The 17,410-nt window shown below is 42.8% G+C and overlaps 1 protein-coding gene across 2 annotated transcripts in view; it reads right to left on the reverse strand.

Moving 5' to 3' along the window:
• Positions 1-3,216: 3,216 nt before the first annotated feature.
• SDHA (succinate dehydrogenase complex flavoprotein subunit A) overlaps positions 3,217-17,410 on the reverse strand; it is a 29,839-nt gene continuing 15,645 nt past the window's right edge. For both annotated transcript variants that reach the window (XM_027073260.2, XM_027073259.2), the window contains exons 9-15: positions 16,525-16,720; positions 15,546-15,717; positions 12,650-12,768; positions 8,087-8,198; positions 7,755-7,885; positions 5,417-5,530; positions 3,217-3,542 (exon numbers count right to left, since the gene is read on the reverse strand). In XM_027073260.2, the coding sequence (XP_026929061.1) occupies positions 3,456-3,542; positions 5,417-5,530; positions 7,755-7,885; positions 8,087-8,198; positions 12,650-12,768; positions 15,546-15,717; positions 16,525-16,720 (931 nt within the window). In that variant the 3' untranslated portion in view covers positions 3,217-3,455. The remainder of the gene's footprint in view (positions 3,543-5,416; positions 5,531-7,754; positions 7,886-8,086; positions 8,199-12,649; positions 12,769-15,545; positions 15,718-16,524; positions 16,721-17,410) is intronic.

The raw sequence follows: 17,410 nt of genomic DNA on the forward strand, positions 1-17,410 counted from the left end.
TGGCCTGGTGCATCCCTCCCTTCACCATGGCCCTTATTTCTAATGAACGTCTCTGGCTCTGAGAGGCTGGATAGAGCACGGCAGGTGGGTCACAGCCCATGCTGTACTGGGAGGGCAGGACCAAGCCTCTGAGTCCTCCAGCTGCCATTGATGGGAGTGTTGCCTGGAGTCCTGTTGCCTCCTTACGAAAATACTGCGCAGCCACAGGGGAGATCTTCTGCCAACAGAAAAGAGGCAGATCATCCCCTGCCTAGTCCTGCTGACTCAATCACTTAAAGTATTGATGTACTTGCCCTATCCCCTCACCGATCTTGGGATTCAATTCCCTCCTAACCAGGTCTGTTCTAAGCTTTCCATGTAGGTGGTGCTCCTGGATGGGAAAGTAGAGAAGTAAACTGAAAGACAGCACTGCTCTCTTCCTCCCATTAACATTAGCACATCACGTGTCTAATGTTGGGCCAGTCTTTCCTTTGGTGTAATATCTCTGAGCTAATTGAAAAATGCCTCTATTACTATCCTTAGAGTTTTTCTAAATGTTGGCTCTTTCTGGGTGCTAGGATTCCTCACACTTCACAGTCTACCCTCTTGTTATCTTATGTCTTTGGCATATACTAAGCCCTCAATAGACAGTGAACAAATGGATGACCAAATAAGTTTCGTGCCCATTTGTTTTTGCGCGTGAATGTGCACACACACACATATTTTGTATTTATCCACCCTTACAGCTTTCCCTCTGAAGCCACTTTGATTCATTATTTATGCCTCATTTCACATCAGTAATGGCTTACACTGTGACATTTACATGGAGACCTGTGGGGGCAGCTGACTGCCCAGCCCTCTACATCCTATCCATTCAATATTCTTTACAGAATTAGTATTGCTAGAGAATGACCTACCACTTTTTAACTCAGGTTTCTGAGCAGTGGTCAATTTATCAAATATACGCTGTTTAATGTAAGATAATAATAAATGTCTATATTGGTGTTGGCCAATTGAACTTTCTGCAATGATGGGATTGTTTTGTTGTCTAGTGTGGAAGTCACTTGCTACATATAGCTACTAGTTGAAATGAATCAAGGTGACTTGGGAATTTAATTTTAAATTTTATATAAATCTAGCAAACAACAGCTATGTGGCTATGGCTAATGCTATGGACAGTATTTAAGTCTGAGTATTGTACTGTATCTTAATTTTGTTGCTTCTTTTTATCCAGATTAGAAATGATTCACATCTCTCTGGGCAGTACTCTAGTTTTTTACTTTGATGCATTTTTTTTAATATCTTTGGTCTGTCAATTCCTTCAACGTGTGAATTCTCCTAGAAACCTTGAATACACAATGTATAAAACATTTCCAGTATGAAATATTCTGTCCCATAGAAATGTGCATTTCCAGACCAGCCACTCCCCAGCGGTTTTCTTGGTCTCACAATGTTGAGAAGTAGCAGACAGACATAAAGAGGCTGCCACCCTCAGTTACTTCTTTGGAACCAATCAGCACTTTTGTTGTCTTATCATGCTTCACATACATGCCTTTGCTACCTTTTCATTCATTGTCTTAACACTTAAATGATGCTGAGGTGCCTATATTTATACTCCCACTTCTGCAAAATGCTTTGGCTATACCTTGTTCCATCTGCTGGTTGGGATGGAGGTCTGACGTCAGTAGTCTTTGCACCTGTTGTTTTCTCCTGAAAATCACCCCCTTCATGTTTGTTGAACCACATGATCCTGTGCAGGTGGTTTTCAAAGTGTGGTCCCTGGACATATTAAAAATGCAAATTCTCAGGCCCAACCCCAGGACCTACGGAACCAGAAGTCCTGTGGTGGGGTAAGGAATTATTCAACAATCCTTCCAGGTGACTCTGATTCACAGGCAAGTTCCAGAACCACATTAGCGATTGCAAAAAGGGGGTCTTTAAATTCTATCAGTCCTTACTCATTTATCTGAAGGAATTCCTCTGTAAAATACATTCCTAATTAACTAGGTTACCCTGAATGGCAATGTGTGGATAAAAGGCAGGATAATCATGATTTTCCTTTAATTGCCCATTTTCAGTGTTAGTAGTTAGTGCCTAACTTGCTTAATTGTGTGTTTGTTTGTTCAGTTTTGGCTGAGTTTTTACACTGTCATTATAAATCAACAGCATGTTTTTAATATAGTCACTCAGTCTCAATCAATGCAGCCACCATTGTTTGCTGGCTCCAATGCCTCTTCTGGCCCCAGTGCTCCCTGACGGTTTCCAGCTCAGACACCTTTTTAGGCTCATCTTAAACATTTCCTCCCCCAGCCCAGGAATCAGCAACTCTTACTTGCCATCATACTTTCTTGGCACAGCTGTGGGAAACAGCAACTCTCCTCCATCACAGCCCCTACAGAAGAGAATTTGGGAACGTCTAACAAAACAATATGTGCATTTACCCTTGGACCCAGCAATTCTACTTCTAGGACTCCACCTCAAAGAAACTGGCGAAGAAAATGACTTCAAGCACACAGTTACTCATTGTGGCATCTGTAATACTGGAAATAACACAAATGCCCATCACCGGAGGGTAAGGTACACTCATGCAGCCAAAGGAAGGAACAAAGACTCACTGATAAGGAGCGACCTCCGGATATGCAGACAAGGAATGCACAATGGTCTATACATCATAATGCAAATACAGATTTTCTTTCTTCTTCTCTTTAAACATTTAGCTAAGAAGATAACTAAAGTGGTTGCTATGAGGGAGAGAAGGGAGAGAATGCAGGAACAATTAAGGAGGTTAGCTCCAAATATAAGGGACTCTGAAAGAACATAAATGTTTTACATATTTGCAAACTAAGTTTGTAAAGACCATCCTTAAAATTGAAAAGCAGACAGTAATATCAATGATCCTACCTGCTCTGGACTGGAGTCTACAGAAGCCAGCCCTGAGACAATTACTAGGAAGGAGACCCCAAGTAGCAGCTGAAAGCAAGTGGGGAAAGAAGAAATCCATCTGTTTCCTTTAGTATCTGGTTATTTAAATACTTTAGGACACATGTTCACATATTAAACCATTTGCTTACTAAGAACAAGGAGAGTATGTTTATTTCTTTCATGTGCTGTCAGCATCGAAATTCATTTTTACTTAATTATATACTACAACAAAATTTCTGGATTTCGATATTTCAGGTCAACAAACAGGCCTCAAGTCAAACAGTATAAGCTCATAAATGGACTTGGAATAGAAACAGGTTTGTAATTTATGTTTATTTAAGAATCATGCCCAGTTTTATTAGTTCACAAGAATGAAGCCTCACACTTCCTGGCTGTTGATTACTGGCAAGCTTCTGGCCACCAGGTAGATGATACCTATTCGAATGGTGACCCTTGTTCCCTTGAGGACAGGGTATCAATAGGACAGTTATGATATAAAAGCACACATGAGCTATTATTATACATGGGTACAAAGTCGGTCACCTCTGGCCCAATCAGTAGGAGCGAATGGCTGGAGGGACTGTGGCACAGTCTGCCTCATTCAAAGTTCTGTCAATGACGGGTCTGTACTCCAAGGAGACCTTAAAAAGAAAAATTGATAGACAAAATTTGTAGAAAACCACACAAACAGCATTCTCTTATGCTCTTTTGAAAAATTAACTATAAAACTTATTTGTAGGGGCACCTGGGCGGCTTACTCGGTTAAGCACCCAACTCTTGATTTCGGCTCAGGTCATGATCTCACGGTTCAGTTCGTGAGTTCGAACCCTGAATGGGGCTCTGTACTGACAGTGCACAGAGCCTGCTTGGGAGTCTCCTTCTCTGTCCCTCCCCTGTTCTCTTTCTCTCAAACTAAATTTAAAAAAAAAAAAAAAAATTGGCAAATTTCAGGAACTTAAAACCACAAATATGTACTAGAGTATTTTTCACTAACAAACTCAAAAAGGATCTAAAAGCACAACAGGGCTATGTAAATTATGGTAAATCCATGTAGTGAAATACAGCAATTAAAATAACAATGTACAAAATTCTTGATGCTTTACACAAATGCTTAAGAAGTAGGTGAAACCCTGTATATACTGTCATCCTTTAATTACATTTAAACTATATATTTTTCTACTCATATTTAAGGAAAGTGTATAAACATACATATAAGGAAAAGTGTATAAACATACATGCAAAACCTGAAGGAAAATATTTCAAAATGATAATGAAATAAAATTTCAAAATAAATTTTCAAAATAAACTTCAAAATTTCACAAATAAAAATTTCAAAATAATAATAAGGGGTATCTGTGATTGGTGATCTTACAAATGTTAATTTCCTTTATCTTGCACTTTCTATACTTTAAAATGAGCACTTACTTCTTATATAATTGTAAAAAGTCTTGAACATTACCAAAAATAGGATTGTACTGAGACAGAAGTCTGATCCCTTTCTAAATAATTTTTTTGATGTTTGTTTATTTTTGAGAGAAAGCATGCACGATTGCGAGAGTGGGGGAGGGGCACAGAGAGAGAGAGACAGAGAGAGAGAGAGAGAGAGAGAGAGAAAGAAAGCGCGAGACATAGACAGAATCCCAAGCAGGCTCTGTGCTGTCAGTGAAGAGCCCAATGCGGGGCTTGACCCCACAAACTGTGAGATCAGGACCTTAACTGAAATCAACAGTCAGACACTTAACTGACTGAGCCACCCAGGTGGCCCCAGTCTGATATCTTTCTCCATGCACTGTCAGAAAATAGCCTTCATGCAAAATTATGAAAATCACTGCCTGCCTGAAATAGCAGACACTAGGCACTCTGTATGAAGTGATGACAACAAAGCACAATGCAATTTCTGCAAACTGAGACAAATGATTGAGATGATCCCTTACAAGCCTGAAAAGCTTAAGGGTACACACTTTGTATCTTATTTCGGACTCTTAATGCCCAGGAGAAAAGTCAAATGGGTGAATTACCCTTCGGTGGAGTAAGACTGTGAGCCTTTATTGTACTTGTAGCTAGTTGTTCCCAGCACCCTCACCCCCTCCCCTGCTTGCTGTGCCCAGGCCAATGCCAAGGGCTGCACAGCATACCCTGGGTTCCCTGAGGCTGCACCCTGAGGTGGTCCGACCAATGGGAAGAAAGGAGTGTTTTCCCGTCCCACCCCCACCCCCGATCTTGCTCTCTATGGGCTCCAGAATCCTCATCCCCTCCCCTACTATCCAGGCTTGGGTGCTCACTCCTTGCCCAGTGCTAAGCTGTGGAAGACCAGCCCTTCTGAACCACCTGCCCATGCTGAATTCTGCCTCCAGACAGAAGCTGACTGACTAGGTCTTTTCCAGTGGTATCTCAAATCTGTCAATGGTCGACTTAAATCCATGCTGCTTCTCCCAGTCCGTCATATGCTGAACTCTAGAACATGTGGGACAGCGTATTTGTCAGCGCTATGTGAACAGAACATGCCCCCATATACCTTCCCAGTCTTGATGTCGACATAGGAAAGGGTGTGCTTCCTCCAGTGTTCCTCAAATGGCTTCTTCTGCTGCCCCTGGATGGGCTTGGAGTAATCATACTCGTCAATCCGCTCCTGAGGCCAGAGAAAGTAAGTGTATTTCAGAAAATACCACTAACAATCACACTTCAAGTTTCTTACTTCTCTAACAGCAATTTAACCGGAAAATATGGCAAACTCATTGAAATGATACATGAGAGACCAGTCTGTTATGAATCCCCCTAGATCCCACCCAACAAGGAGGTATCCACTGACCCAACCAGACCTTGTTCTGAGCTGGGACATTCCTAGTCCATTTTTCAACCCATGCCCCTTCCTTCTACAATCCTTAATGAAAAACCATTTTGTGTAGATCTGATCTAAAACAACACACAATGTGAAAAACAGTGCAACTGAGTCCCAAATGCAGGTGGGATGGAGAGATGAGACATGTGATCCATCTGCCAGTGGTCAGTCCTCCAGAGGACCTGTCCACCCTGGGGCTCCCAGACAGGCCGTTCCTCACTCCAGGGCCTCCACGGCGCAGGTCCCAACAAGGGTAGAATCCACCGAGGCCACAGAGCTAGCAGTGGGTCTGCAGCACCATGAGCTCAGAGCTCCATTTCTACAACCAGTGTGTGGTTGGGTGTGGAAATCAGATCTTTTATGCACTTAAAAGTTTATCAAATACTTTGTATTTCTGCTCTGTACTCTGGGAACTTTCATCTTCTTTCAGCTTTTATTGAAATGTTTCAGTTCTAGCAATTATATTAAAATTTTGTTCAAAAACTCTCAAAGAGAAGCTGAACACTATTAAGGAATACATGGCACATAGTAATGAATAAGAATGGACAAGAGCCTCTTAAAATGAAAACCAGGGGCACCTGGCTGGCTCAGTCGGTGGAGCACGCAATTTTTGATCTCAGGGTTAAGCGTTTGAGCCCCATGTTGGGTGTAGAGACAAATTACTTAAAAATAAAATTAATTAATTAAATAAAATAAAAACACTTTGCTTCTGTTTCTGCTGAGTGAGGTGAGTGTGGTGGTGGGGAAAGGCAAGCAAGTGGGGCTAGCACCTTCTTTCCCTTTTTATTTTATAAGAGAAAGGAGCATGAGCGGGGGAGAGGGGTGGAGCGACAGAGGAGAGAGAATCCCGACACAAGGTTTGATCTCACAAATGGGGAGATCATGACCTGAGACAAAATCAAAAGTCAGATGCTTAACTGACTGAGCACCGCGCCCCCCCCCTCCCCGCCCCGGGTGCCCCACCTTCCCTTATTTCTGAACACATACCTACAGGTGAGCTCTCTCAGGGGAAGCAGCTTCCACCTGCTTATCTGCTAACACTGAATGAAAACTCATTCATCTCATCACACAAACTGCCAACCAACAGCCTAGAGAAGCTTCCAGTTCTCAGTACATGTGACAAACGTGCTTAATTAATATTAATCTAATCCAGCTCCAGTCAGTGGAAGGTAAATTAACAAAGTTTCACAGCTGACTGGTGAGCCTGCTACCAGGAACACTAATACTGTCCCAGACCAAAGCCTGTCTGTCTGGAAAGTGGCTCGGGTCCTGCCGATATTCCATCCTAAATTCGTGTTTGTTCCTGAATGCCCATTTCCTTGATGTTTTGCTGTCATATGCTGAGTGCTCTGTTCTGGAAAAATCTGACAACTGTACTCTGCATAAAAATCAGGTCATTTAAAAAAGTAGTGACCCAATGGGGCGCCTGGGTGACTCAGTCAGTTGAGCATCCAATGTCGGCTCAGGTCATGATCTCTTGGTTCATGAGTTCGAGCCCCGTGTCAGGCTCTGCACTGACAGCTCAGAGCCTGGAGCCTGCTTCAGATTCTGTGTCTCCCTCTCTCTGTCCCTCCCCAACTTGTGCTCTGTCTCTCTCTCAAAAATAAACATTAAAAAAACCAAACATTAAAAATTTTTTAAAAAGTGACCCAAGATGAGATCAGGTCTCAAATGATGATTTCCTCATCATTTTAAGTCAGTAAGTTAGCATTTTCTGGCAATAATACTCGGACTGCACAGTAACCTTTGACCAAGTAAAGTTCAGGTGTGTTTTGCTCAGGGTGCTACTGGCAGCAGCAGATACTGATCCAAACCAAGAAAAAGGTCACACTGGTAGTAAACACAGTGATACCAAAGTGTAAAAGTTATCAGGGGGGGGGAAAAAGGGCATACTTTTTAAAATTTACTTTTGGGAAAATTGAGTGAAATGCAGAGAAAGTACAGGGTTAGGGACTAAGCAAGGCCAGGTGAGAGAAGGCATGATGTGCAAATAGGGTATGTTGTGAAGGTGCACCTTATAATCTTCCCTGGCATGAGCACCACGTGACTCCTTCCGAGCCTCCGCTCCATAAATGGTCTGAAGTGCACAAAGCATCAGGTTCTGCAGCTCTAGGGTCTCCACCAGGTCGGTGTTCCAGACCATTCCTGAGGACACACAAGGCACCCATGAGAGACAGGATCCAGTCAGATGGGTACTCCAGGCTGTAGCTATGGGCTTGCCAGCATCCACACAAATAGCAAGGACGGGTAAGTCAGCACTAAGTGGGATGGACAGGACCCTGAGGCAGCCTCCCTTGCAAATGCCCAGCACCCCAATTGTGTGCAGGGGCCCACAGAAATGCTCACCTCGGTCAAATGTCTTCAGATGTTTTAGGTCTCCATAGAGCTGGCTGATTTTCTCACAACCTTCCTGTAACACACTTCCCACACGGAACACTGCGGCATGATTTTGCATCGACTGTAACACAAAATACCATTTGTAAATCTTCAATTCATATGAAAAGCCATGCCAAGAACCATTAAACCCTTTAGATTTTTTCTTATGCATTTCACCTTTTTAAAAAAGATTTTATTTTATTAAAAAAAAATTTTTTTTTTTAAACGTTTATTTATGAGACAGAGAGAGACAGAGCATGAACGGGGGAGGGTCAGAGAGAGAGGGAGACACAGAATCTGAAACAGGCTTCAGGCTGAGCTGTCAGCACAGAACCCGACGCGGGGCTCGAACTCACGGACCGCGAGATCATGACCTGAGCCGAAGTTGACCGCTCAACCGACTGAGCCACCCAGGCGCCCCAAAAAAGATTTTATTTTTAACACAAGGCTCGAACTCACAAGCCCAAGACCAGGAGTTGCACGCTCCACTGACTAAGCCAGCCAGCCATGGCTCATTGTGGTTCTGATCTGCATTTCCCTGATGATGAGTGACATTGAGCATCTTTTCATGTATCTGTTGGCCATCCCATAGGTCTTCTTTGGAGAAACATCCATTCAGCCCTTCTGTCCATTTCTTAGGCTGTTTTTGCACTACTGAGTTGTAGGAGTTCTTTATATATTTTGGGATATTAGCCCCTTATCAGACATATAATTTGCAAATATTTTCTCCCATTCTATACGAGAAAACTGTTTTACTGTTTTCAGTGTACTGATTTTTCTCCTCCTTGGTTAAATTTATTATTCCCAGGTATTTTATTCTTTCTGATACAATTGTAAATGGGATTATGTTCTTAATTTCTCTTTCAGAAGATTTATTCTTTGTATACAGAAACAACAGATTTTTATGTATTGATTTTGCATATTTCAACACTACTGAACTCACTTACCAGGTCTAAGTTTTTTTGGTGGAGTCTGTGTCAAATATGATCTGATACATCTATAAATAGTGACTTTTACTTCTTCCTTTCCAATTTGGACACCTCTTATTTCTCTTTCCTGCCTGACTGCTCTAGCTAGGACTTCTAGTATTGTGTTGAACGAAGTGGTAAGAGTGAACATTGTTGCTCCTCCTATGTTAAGACGAAAAGCTTTTAGCTTTTCACCACTGAGTGTGACAGTAGCTGTGGGCTTGTCACATATGGCCCTGATTACACTGAGGTACATTCCCTCTATACCTGCCTTGTTGAGAGTTTTATCATAAATAGATGTTAAATGAAGTTCTGATTAATGCTTTTTTATTATTTTATTAATTTTTTTAACGTTTATTCATTTCTGAGACACAGTGAGCAGGGAAGGGGCAGAGAGAGAAGGAGACACGGGATCTGAAGCAGGCTCTAGGCTGAACTGTCAGCACAGATCCCGACGTGGGGCCTGAACCCACGAACTGCGAGACCATGACCTAAGCCGAAGTCAGACGCTCAATTGACTGAGCCACCCAGGCACCCCAATGCTTTTTAAATTTTTTTAATGTTTATTTTTTAAGAGATAGAGTGTGAATGGGGAAGGGGTAGAGAGAGACAGAGGGAGATACAGAATCCGAAGCAGGATCCAGGCTCTGAGCTGTCAGCACAGAGCCTGATGCAGGGCTTGAACCCACGAGCAGTGAGATCATGACCTGAGCCGAAGTCAGTCACTCAATTGACTGAGCCACCCAGGTGCCCCTGATAAATGCTTTTAAAACATGATTCTATGTTCCTATTAAGTACATGTCTTAAATCCATGTCCATTATTTAAAATGGAACATTGTGCATTTAGGGAAGGCAGTTTGTGGAACTTGGCCAAGATCTGTGATTCCAAGCAGACTTACTTCTGAGGCATAATGTACTAAGTGGTGGCAGAAAGGTGTAAGGGTTCCACCTTTGAATTCCCAAGGAGACAGCAGTTCCTAGACTTGCTCCACCCTCGAGATCTGGTGGTAAATGTTCTAGGAGCAGCAGGTGGCTCCTTGCTGACACAAACTAAGAAGTGCTAAGATTATGAGGTGGTCTGCAGTGAGCCTGGAGTGGATGGTCATAAAGTAGAGGGAGAAGTGAGAAGCCTGGGAGCATTCCCTGGTGGACTTCTGGTTAAATACTGTAAAAACTCCTCATGTGTCAAATTCCTGTATGGTTTTCTTGTTTATGCTCATAAGAAATGGGACATGAAATAAAACTGAAATTTATTTTAGGATCTACCTTTGTTTCCTATCACTCACCGAATGACCTTTCATCACGCTTGAAAAACCCCTTTATCCCGTGCTTAATCACAGCGTGTGCCTGGGCCTACTTCTGGACTCTATGCAACTGATCTAGATGTCTCCTTCTCTATCACAGACTAACACAGCTTGTTGACTTAGTTCTATTTAACAGATACCTCATCTATTTCTTCAGAATGATACATAATTTAAAAATTATAAAGCATACCATCAAACGTCTTGGCTTTTCAGCAAAAGCAAAGGGAAAAAGCTATCTCAGAATCTAGTAAATGTTAATTAAAACATTCTTTTATGTTCTTCAGCACTCATGTTGTCATACTCTTTAGGGTTAGGTTTATTCAAGGTATTTTAAACTTTTTGGCTGCACTGTGAAGATCATTTTCAAATGGATTACTGCAGGTATACTGGAAAGCCACTCATTTTTATATATGAATCTTTTATCCAGATGCTTTACTTCATTCTTGTTTTTATTAGTTTTCCACTTACCATCTTGGAATTTTTAATTGTATCAGTAAGCAATAATTTTGTCTACTCCTTTTCAATACATTCGTCATTTCTTTTCTCTTTCTTACTGTATTTACTGGAATCAGCAAAATGATTACTCCGTCCCCCAACTCAAATGTACATTCCACGAGGGCAGGATTTTTTGTTTTCTTTGGATGACTCGGGCATCTAGAATACTGCCTGGCACACAGCAGATACCAATTCAGATGGTCCCTAACCTATGAGGGTTTGAGCAATGATTTTTCAACTTTACAAGGAAACAAAAGGGATCTGCATTCAGAGAAACCGTACCGGGAACTGTCACCTTTTCCCAGGCTAGCAGTGTGCATTAGGGCGCACTCTCATGACTCTGGGTGGTGGTAGCAGCTGCAGCTCCCACTGAGCCCCATGATCCTGAGGCTCAATAACCATCTCCACTCACACAACCACTGTTTTTCACTTCCAGTACAGTATTCAATAAATTACGTGAGACAGACCACACCCTGTTATAAAATAGGCTTCATGTCAGATGAACTTTCCCTACTGCAAGCTAACCTAGGTGCTCTGAGCACATTTAAGGCCAGCTAGGCGAATGTTCAGTAAGACAGGTGTGTTAAATGCATTTTTTCAGGACATAACCCCATTGTAAGTCAAAGATCTGTACGTGCCTTATTTAGTGGGAATACCTCTAAGGTTTCCTATTTCAAAATCTCTCATGGATTCACCATTTCCATATCCAAACGGAAGTTCCTACTATCCAGTGCAATGATTACATCTGTCCTAGCTGGCCTCCCAACTCCTGGTATCAGTACCCCACAAAAGTCCTGCACAGATCACTTGACTGGTTTCCTTAAACATACCTTTGTCCTTCACACATGCTATTTGCCTTACCTTTCCAGGAAGCCTCCCTGAAGCTCAGTCTCACCTGAACACAGAACCACACAGTCCTATAAAAGCTGCATGGTGCAACTTTTGGTGGTGAGCATTTGTGCCACTGGACTCCTTATCAGAATGTGACTAAAGCAAAGGGTGGCTTCTTTTTGGAAAATGCCTCCACAAATTCTTACAAATAATTTCAAGTGGATAGAGATCTTACTTATGGACCAAGGATCTCTGTAGTCGAAGAACCTGATGGATCCCTAGCTGTTTTACATACTACTTTTATTGATCTAACCCTGCGTTATCCAATGCAGTAACCATGTGTAGCGATTTATATTAAATTGAAACTGAATAAAACTCAGTTCTTTAGTCACACTAGCCACATTTCACATGCTGCACAGTCACATGTGGTCAAAGACACATGTTCCCATCCTCAGAGAACATCCCATCAGACATGCTGATCTAGAAGATAAATACTGTGACGACAACTAGTGCACAGATTACCATTTCCTCCCAAAACCCACACTCTCCACTCTTCCTGACTTTATTTAGGGGATACAATGGCCCCAGTTTAAAGACATTTCCCAGAGTTGCTAGAAGCTGGGTGTGATGATAGGATTAACTTCTTGGCAATGAGATGTGCTGGGCTTTCAGGAAGCCTGGTATAAGGAAGTTCCCAGCCGGGACCTTCTTGGACCTTCCACTCTCTCTCCCCCTTCAGGCTGTGACATACACACAACAGAAGAGAGGGTCTGAGGAGCCACATACAAGCACGGTGGGATGTAGAAGTTGTAGTTTCCACCCTGGGCTGCTACCTGCGGCCTTCTGTGTGCAATGTGTCCTCTTGCTACTCAACCCGGGCCTGGCACAGGACTGTGGACACAATGGCCTGCTCACTTCAGAGCACAGGTGCTTACCTTCTGCATGTTGAGTCGTAGTTCTGATGTTCTTAGGGTTCCATCAGCAAACCTCAACTTATCAAGATTCATGACAGACTCTTCTCCAGCATTTGGTTTAATTGGAGGAACTTTATCTCCTTAAAAAATATACAAACAAAAAGCTAGAATTTAATGGCTTTTGGAAAATGTACCCGTAACCTGAGCCAATGTTCCACCCAAGCCACCCTTTAACTGAAGCACCACATATTGACTTGGGGCCGTAAACATATAAAGACAAAATTTCTGGCAAAGAGGAGGTATCCAGTAAGAAATCTTTGAACAAAACAGAAACTATTCTTAAGCTTAAAAATTAGATTTATGCAAAGACACCTTGCAGTATTACTCTGCAGAAGGGAGAACTGGCACCTTCAGGTAGTGAGCAGTTTCCAACAGTTCTGCCACCACCACCCACCCCCACCACCACGTGGTCCTCATTCAAAGACGAGGGAGGACCTGGTCTGGCACGTTTAAAAGTCTCTTGCTGATTCAGACCCTTATATCTGCTTACCCAAACCTCAAGATTTGCTCTTCTTGCTTTTCTAAAAAATAAAGATGAATGTTTTAAAGATTTTTTAAAGGTTTTTTTTTGGGGGGGGGTAACATGTTTTGAAATGTATTTTTTTCAAGAGGTAAAAGGGGCAGAAGGTATGAAAAACAGGAAACAAAGGTTTGCAGGTAAAGTTGGGCTGCTCACAGCTGCTCTATGCAAGGGGCCAGGGCACTGGTCTCTCATGTGACATGCCCCAATTTTAGGCTGGTTACAGTTTCTTCTTTTTCTTCTTCTTCTTCTTTTTTTTATAATGTTTATTCATTTTTGAGAGACACAGAGTACAAGCGGAGTGGGGCGGGGGAGACACAGAATCCGAAGCAGGCTCAGGCTCTGGGCTGTCAGCACAGAGCCTGACACGGGGCTCGAACCCACAAACTGTTATATCATGACCTGAGCCGAAGTCAGACACAACTGACTGACCCACCCAGGTGCCCCTGGTTGTGGTTTCTTCTGCTTTTGTTTTTAACGTTTTTAAAAAGTGATCATTTACCAAAATTATTTTTCTTTAGGTGCATAGTTCTACAAATGTTGACACATGGTATGGATTCCTGTAGCCATCATAATAGGATCCAGATTAGGGTTTAAACATTTTAATGTTTAAACATTTTAATGTTTAAAATATTCGTATTTGGGAAAATATAGTGATGCTTTTCCTTTTCTTTTTGTTTTTAAAAGTTAAAGTATAATTATCATTTTTGGTGTAGAGTTTTGCACATTTTGCCTCACAGAATCACACAAGCTCCACCGTGAGCAGGAAGGCAACCACCAAGCCGTGTTATTCCCTAGTTCTGTCTCCTCCAAGATGTTATGTAAATAAAGTTAGATGTATGTATATAGCCTTTTAAGCTTGGGTCATACAACCTAATATGTTTTGAAATGCATTTGTGTTGTTGCATGTAGGAGTAATTTGTTCCTTTTTACTGCTAAGTTTATAAAACTTTTTAAAACTGTATACTGATCCTTCAGATATAAAAGTACAAGATACTCATTTTTTCTAACAATATTAAAAAAAATTTTTTTTTTTTTTTTTTTGAGAGTGAGAGAGTGAGAAAGAGAGAGAGAGAATGAGTGCGTGCGTGAGCAAAGGAGCAGAGGGAGAGAATCCTGAGCAGGTTCCAAGCCCCTGATGTGGGGCTCAATCCCATGACCCTGGGATCAGAGTCAGATGCCCCGAAAGTAAAGATATTCTTACAAAACTTCCTTTTTCTCTTTTTCAAAGAAAAGAAACCTCAAATTTTCTGCTTTCCTCTGAGATCTGATTTTAGGCTTCACTGCTATAGTGAAATGAGCATTAGATTTGGTATCAGACCAGGTGGGTTCAACTCCTGCCTCTGCAGCAAACACTGGGACAGGGCCCCACATCTGCCCTTCACAGCCTGGACTTGTAGTCCGAGCAAGGGGGAGGGTGTCTGAAAATACAACTGTCCTTCTCCTTACATGTATCTGCTAACTGCAGACGTAAAGGAGAGCACGGCATGGTATACTAAGGGCTGTGTTTAACTAATGGGATAGTAAGATTTTCACCAACTTAAAGTCCATACGAAAAGCTTTTGTGCAATAAAAATAGCACAACTGATACTAAATAGTCACCGTCAATGAAGCGTAACGAGAAGAGCAGAGGCCTGGGGATCCCACGACACTCCCCTTGGGAACAGTGACTTCCCCTCACATGTTGTTCTGAGCAAATGGGCCAACACAATCTACATGAAGACCCTCTGAATGTCAAAGTGACAGTAAGTGTCCTGTTCACAGTGGGACTCACCCTTCTAGCACATGGCATTTTTTCCTCAGCAGATTATTTTAACAGAAGAACGCAATCACTGACTTGAATCCACTGTATCAATGCAGGGACGGATATGACCCAATCCTCTGTTTTGTGTACATTATGTCCTCCCTTTCTGCTTTAATAGGGTATTTATATTTTGTTTTTAGAATCTAAATTACTTTTCCATAAGTACTGAAAACTACTCTATCGTCATACCTGTTTAAAATATTTCACTACAAATAAGTAATTTATACTGAGCAAGCAACTATGTGATAAACCTCCCCTTAAAATAACTCCCCAACAATGACTTTTCTAAGCAGAACACAAGGACTATAGGACAGAACCTGACCAAAACCAGGTTACCTTCTTAATTGTTAAGACCCTCACCCAACCTGTGTCTAGTCTCAAGTCTATCACCATATAAATCTCTGATTGCCCTGTTCCTCACGTATAGGGGGTAAAAAGAGACTACCCCCTCCATGATCACTAAACAAATTTCCAATTACAAATCAAGACATGGCAACCTCTTGCCTCCTGGAACAGCCTGGAGAAACACATACCGGGTCTGCAGGACTCCGCGATACTCAGGGCACACGCCCGACCAAAGACAACCAGATCCAAGAGTGAGTTTGCCCCAAGACGGTTGGCACCATGCACGGAGGCGCAGGCAGCCTCCCCACAGGCATACAGGCCGGGCACGATCTGATCCTGGCCATTCACATGCCTCAGAACCTGTGGAAGGAAGACTGAAGACTTAGGAGCAAAGTCTGCACAGGACTGCTTCCTGCGGTGGGGTGTCTGCATGCAGGGGCAGAGGGAGGAGGGCAGGTGAAGGCCAGATCTGCTCTCACCTACAGGGAACTCTCTGTGTCAGTCCAGTCTCCGCCCTCTGCACCCAGACACTCAGCCACCCCAGGCCAAGAGAGATCAAAGGATCCCATGTGGCAGCACCTGTGATTTTAATCCCACACCTACTGCTCACGAGAAACCTCACTCACCACCTCTGATCCCCTACTCCCTCACTCTGACTCTGGATTCGAATGAAGGGAAGGGAGTAGGGCAGACTTGAGTTGTAACTCAGATGCTTCCAGCCTATTACTCATCTATGAACGTAATCTCCAGTCACCTCGCCTAAGGACAGGCCAAAAAAGTCAAGAACCAAAAAGCTCTGGGTGAACTACAAACCCTCGAAGGTACTTGTTGTAAAGAGAATACAATCTACAAGGCTGCAGTAAAAGTAACAAGAGATCATACGGTAAAATAAATTATAAGCTGGGAAAAACAATGATATTACATCTATGACTGTCTACTATGAAGGGATCAGTAAGTTATCAGTAACTACTCATCACTATGGAGTGAAAAGTGAAAGCTGAAAGGTGGCCGAGCCCCCTGCCCTCTGGCAGCATCTACTCAAGGGAAGTGCAGCCTGTACAACAACACAGTGCCTTCTGAGGAAAACGTCAGTCTTCTCTGAGCTCGCGAGGGCACTGTATCATTCCCGCCCTCTTTCCCACTGTGGAAGGGTCTTGGTTTGGTCACCTGCCCCTTGTAGTTGGTGGGAATGCCGCCCATGTTATAATGCACGGTGGGAAGGACGGGGATGGGCTCCTTGGTGACATCTACACCTGCGAAGATCATGGCCGTCTCTGAAATGCCAGGCAGCCGTATGGCCAGCTGCTCTGGGGGTAGGTGGTGCAACTGCAGGTAGACGTGATCTTTTTCAGGGCCACAGCCTCTGGTGGAAAAGGACATCACGGTGTGAGGCAAAAACCGGCAATTATAGAAAATGTGAGACTACGAGTTTCACATTTTTTTATGCTGTACAAAATTTCCCTTCACTTGTGGCCATCCGTTCTTCACATCTCCTCTGAGCACCTGCTCTGTGACCGGGTAGACTGAATGTGGTAGGACACAGCCAGAACATGGACAGACTTCCAGCCCTCACTGAGCTCATACTCTAGTCTTAGGAAGTCACAATTAGCTGTTTTCCTTGGTAAATGCATTAGAAAGTCCTTTTAATGCAAACACTCCAAATATAAAATCTCTAGAAGTTATAACATCAAAGATACAAGAAAGATCACCATCGTAAGGCAGCACTGGCACTCAAGAGCCTGCACAGTGAAGGTCTCGAACGCATGTGGGTCCCCAAACAGCATCGAAGGCCCATATGCTAACTTAGGTTGTGGGCATGTGTGTCTTGCTCCCCCACACAGAGTGTCTGTCTCTATCATAACACTCATAGTGTCTTGCTCCCCCACACAGAGTGTCTGTCTCATTATCATAACACTCATACACACAATTGATGTTCCACAGATTTGAGAGAGACTGAAGTCAAACCAGCTTAACTTCCCAAAATGTAGGTTTTTAGAGGGATATCATAAATTGACAAACAACCATCAGAGGGGAGGAGAGGCAGCCTACGCAG

The sequence above is a fragment of the Acinonyx jubatus genome, unplaced genomic scaffold, assembly GCF_027475565.1.
Source record: "Acinonyx jubatus isolate Ajub_Pintada_27869175 unplaced genomic scaffold, VMU_Ajub_asm_v1.0 scaffold_20, whole genome shotgun sequence".
Lineage (NCBI taxonomy): Eukaryota > Metazoa > Chordata > Mammalia > Carnivora > Felidae > Acinonyx > Acinonyx jubatus.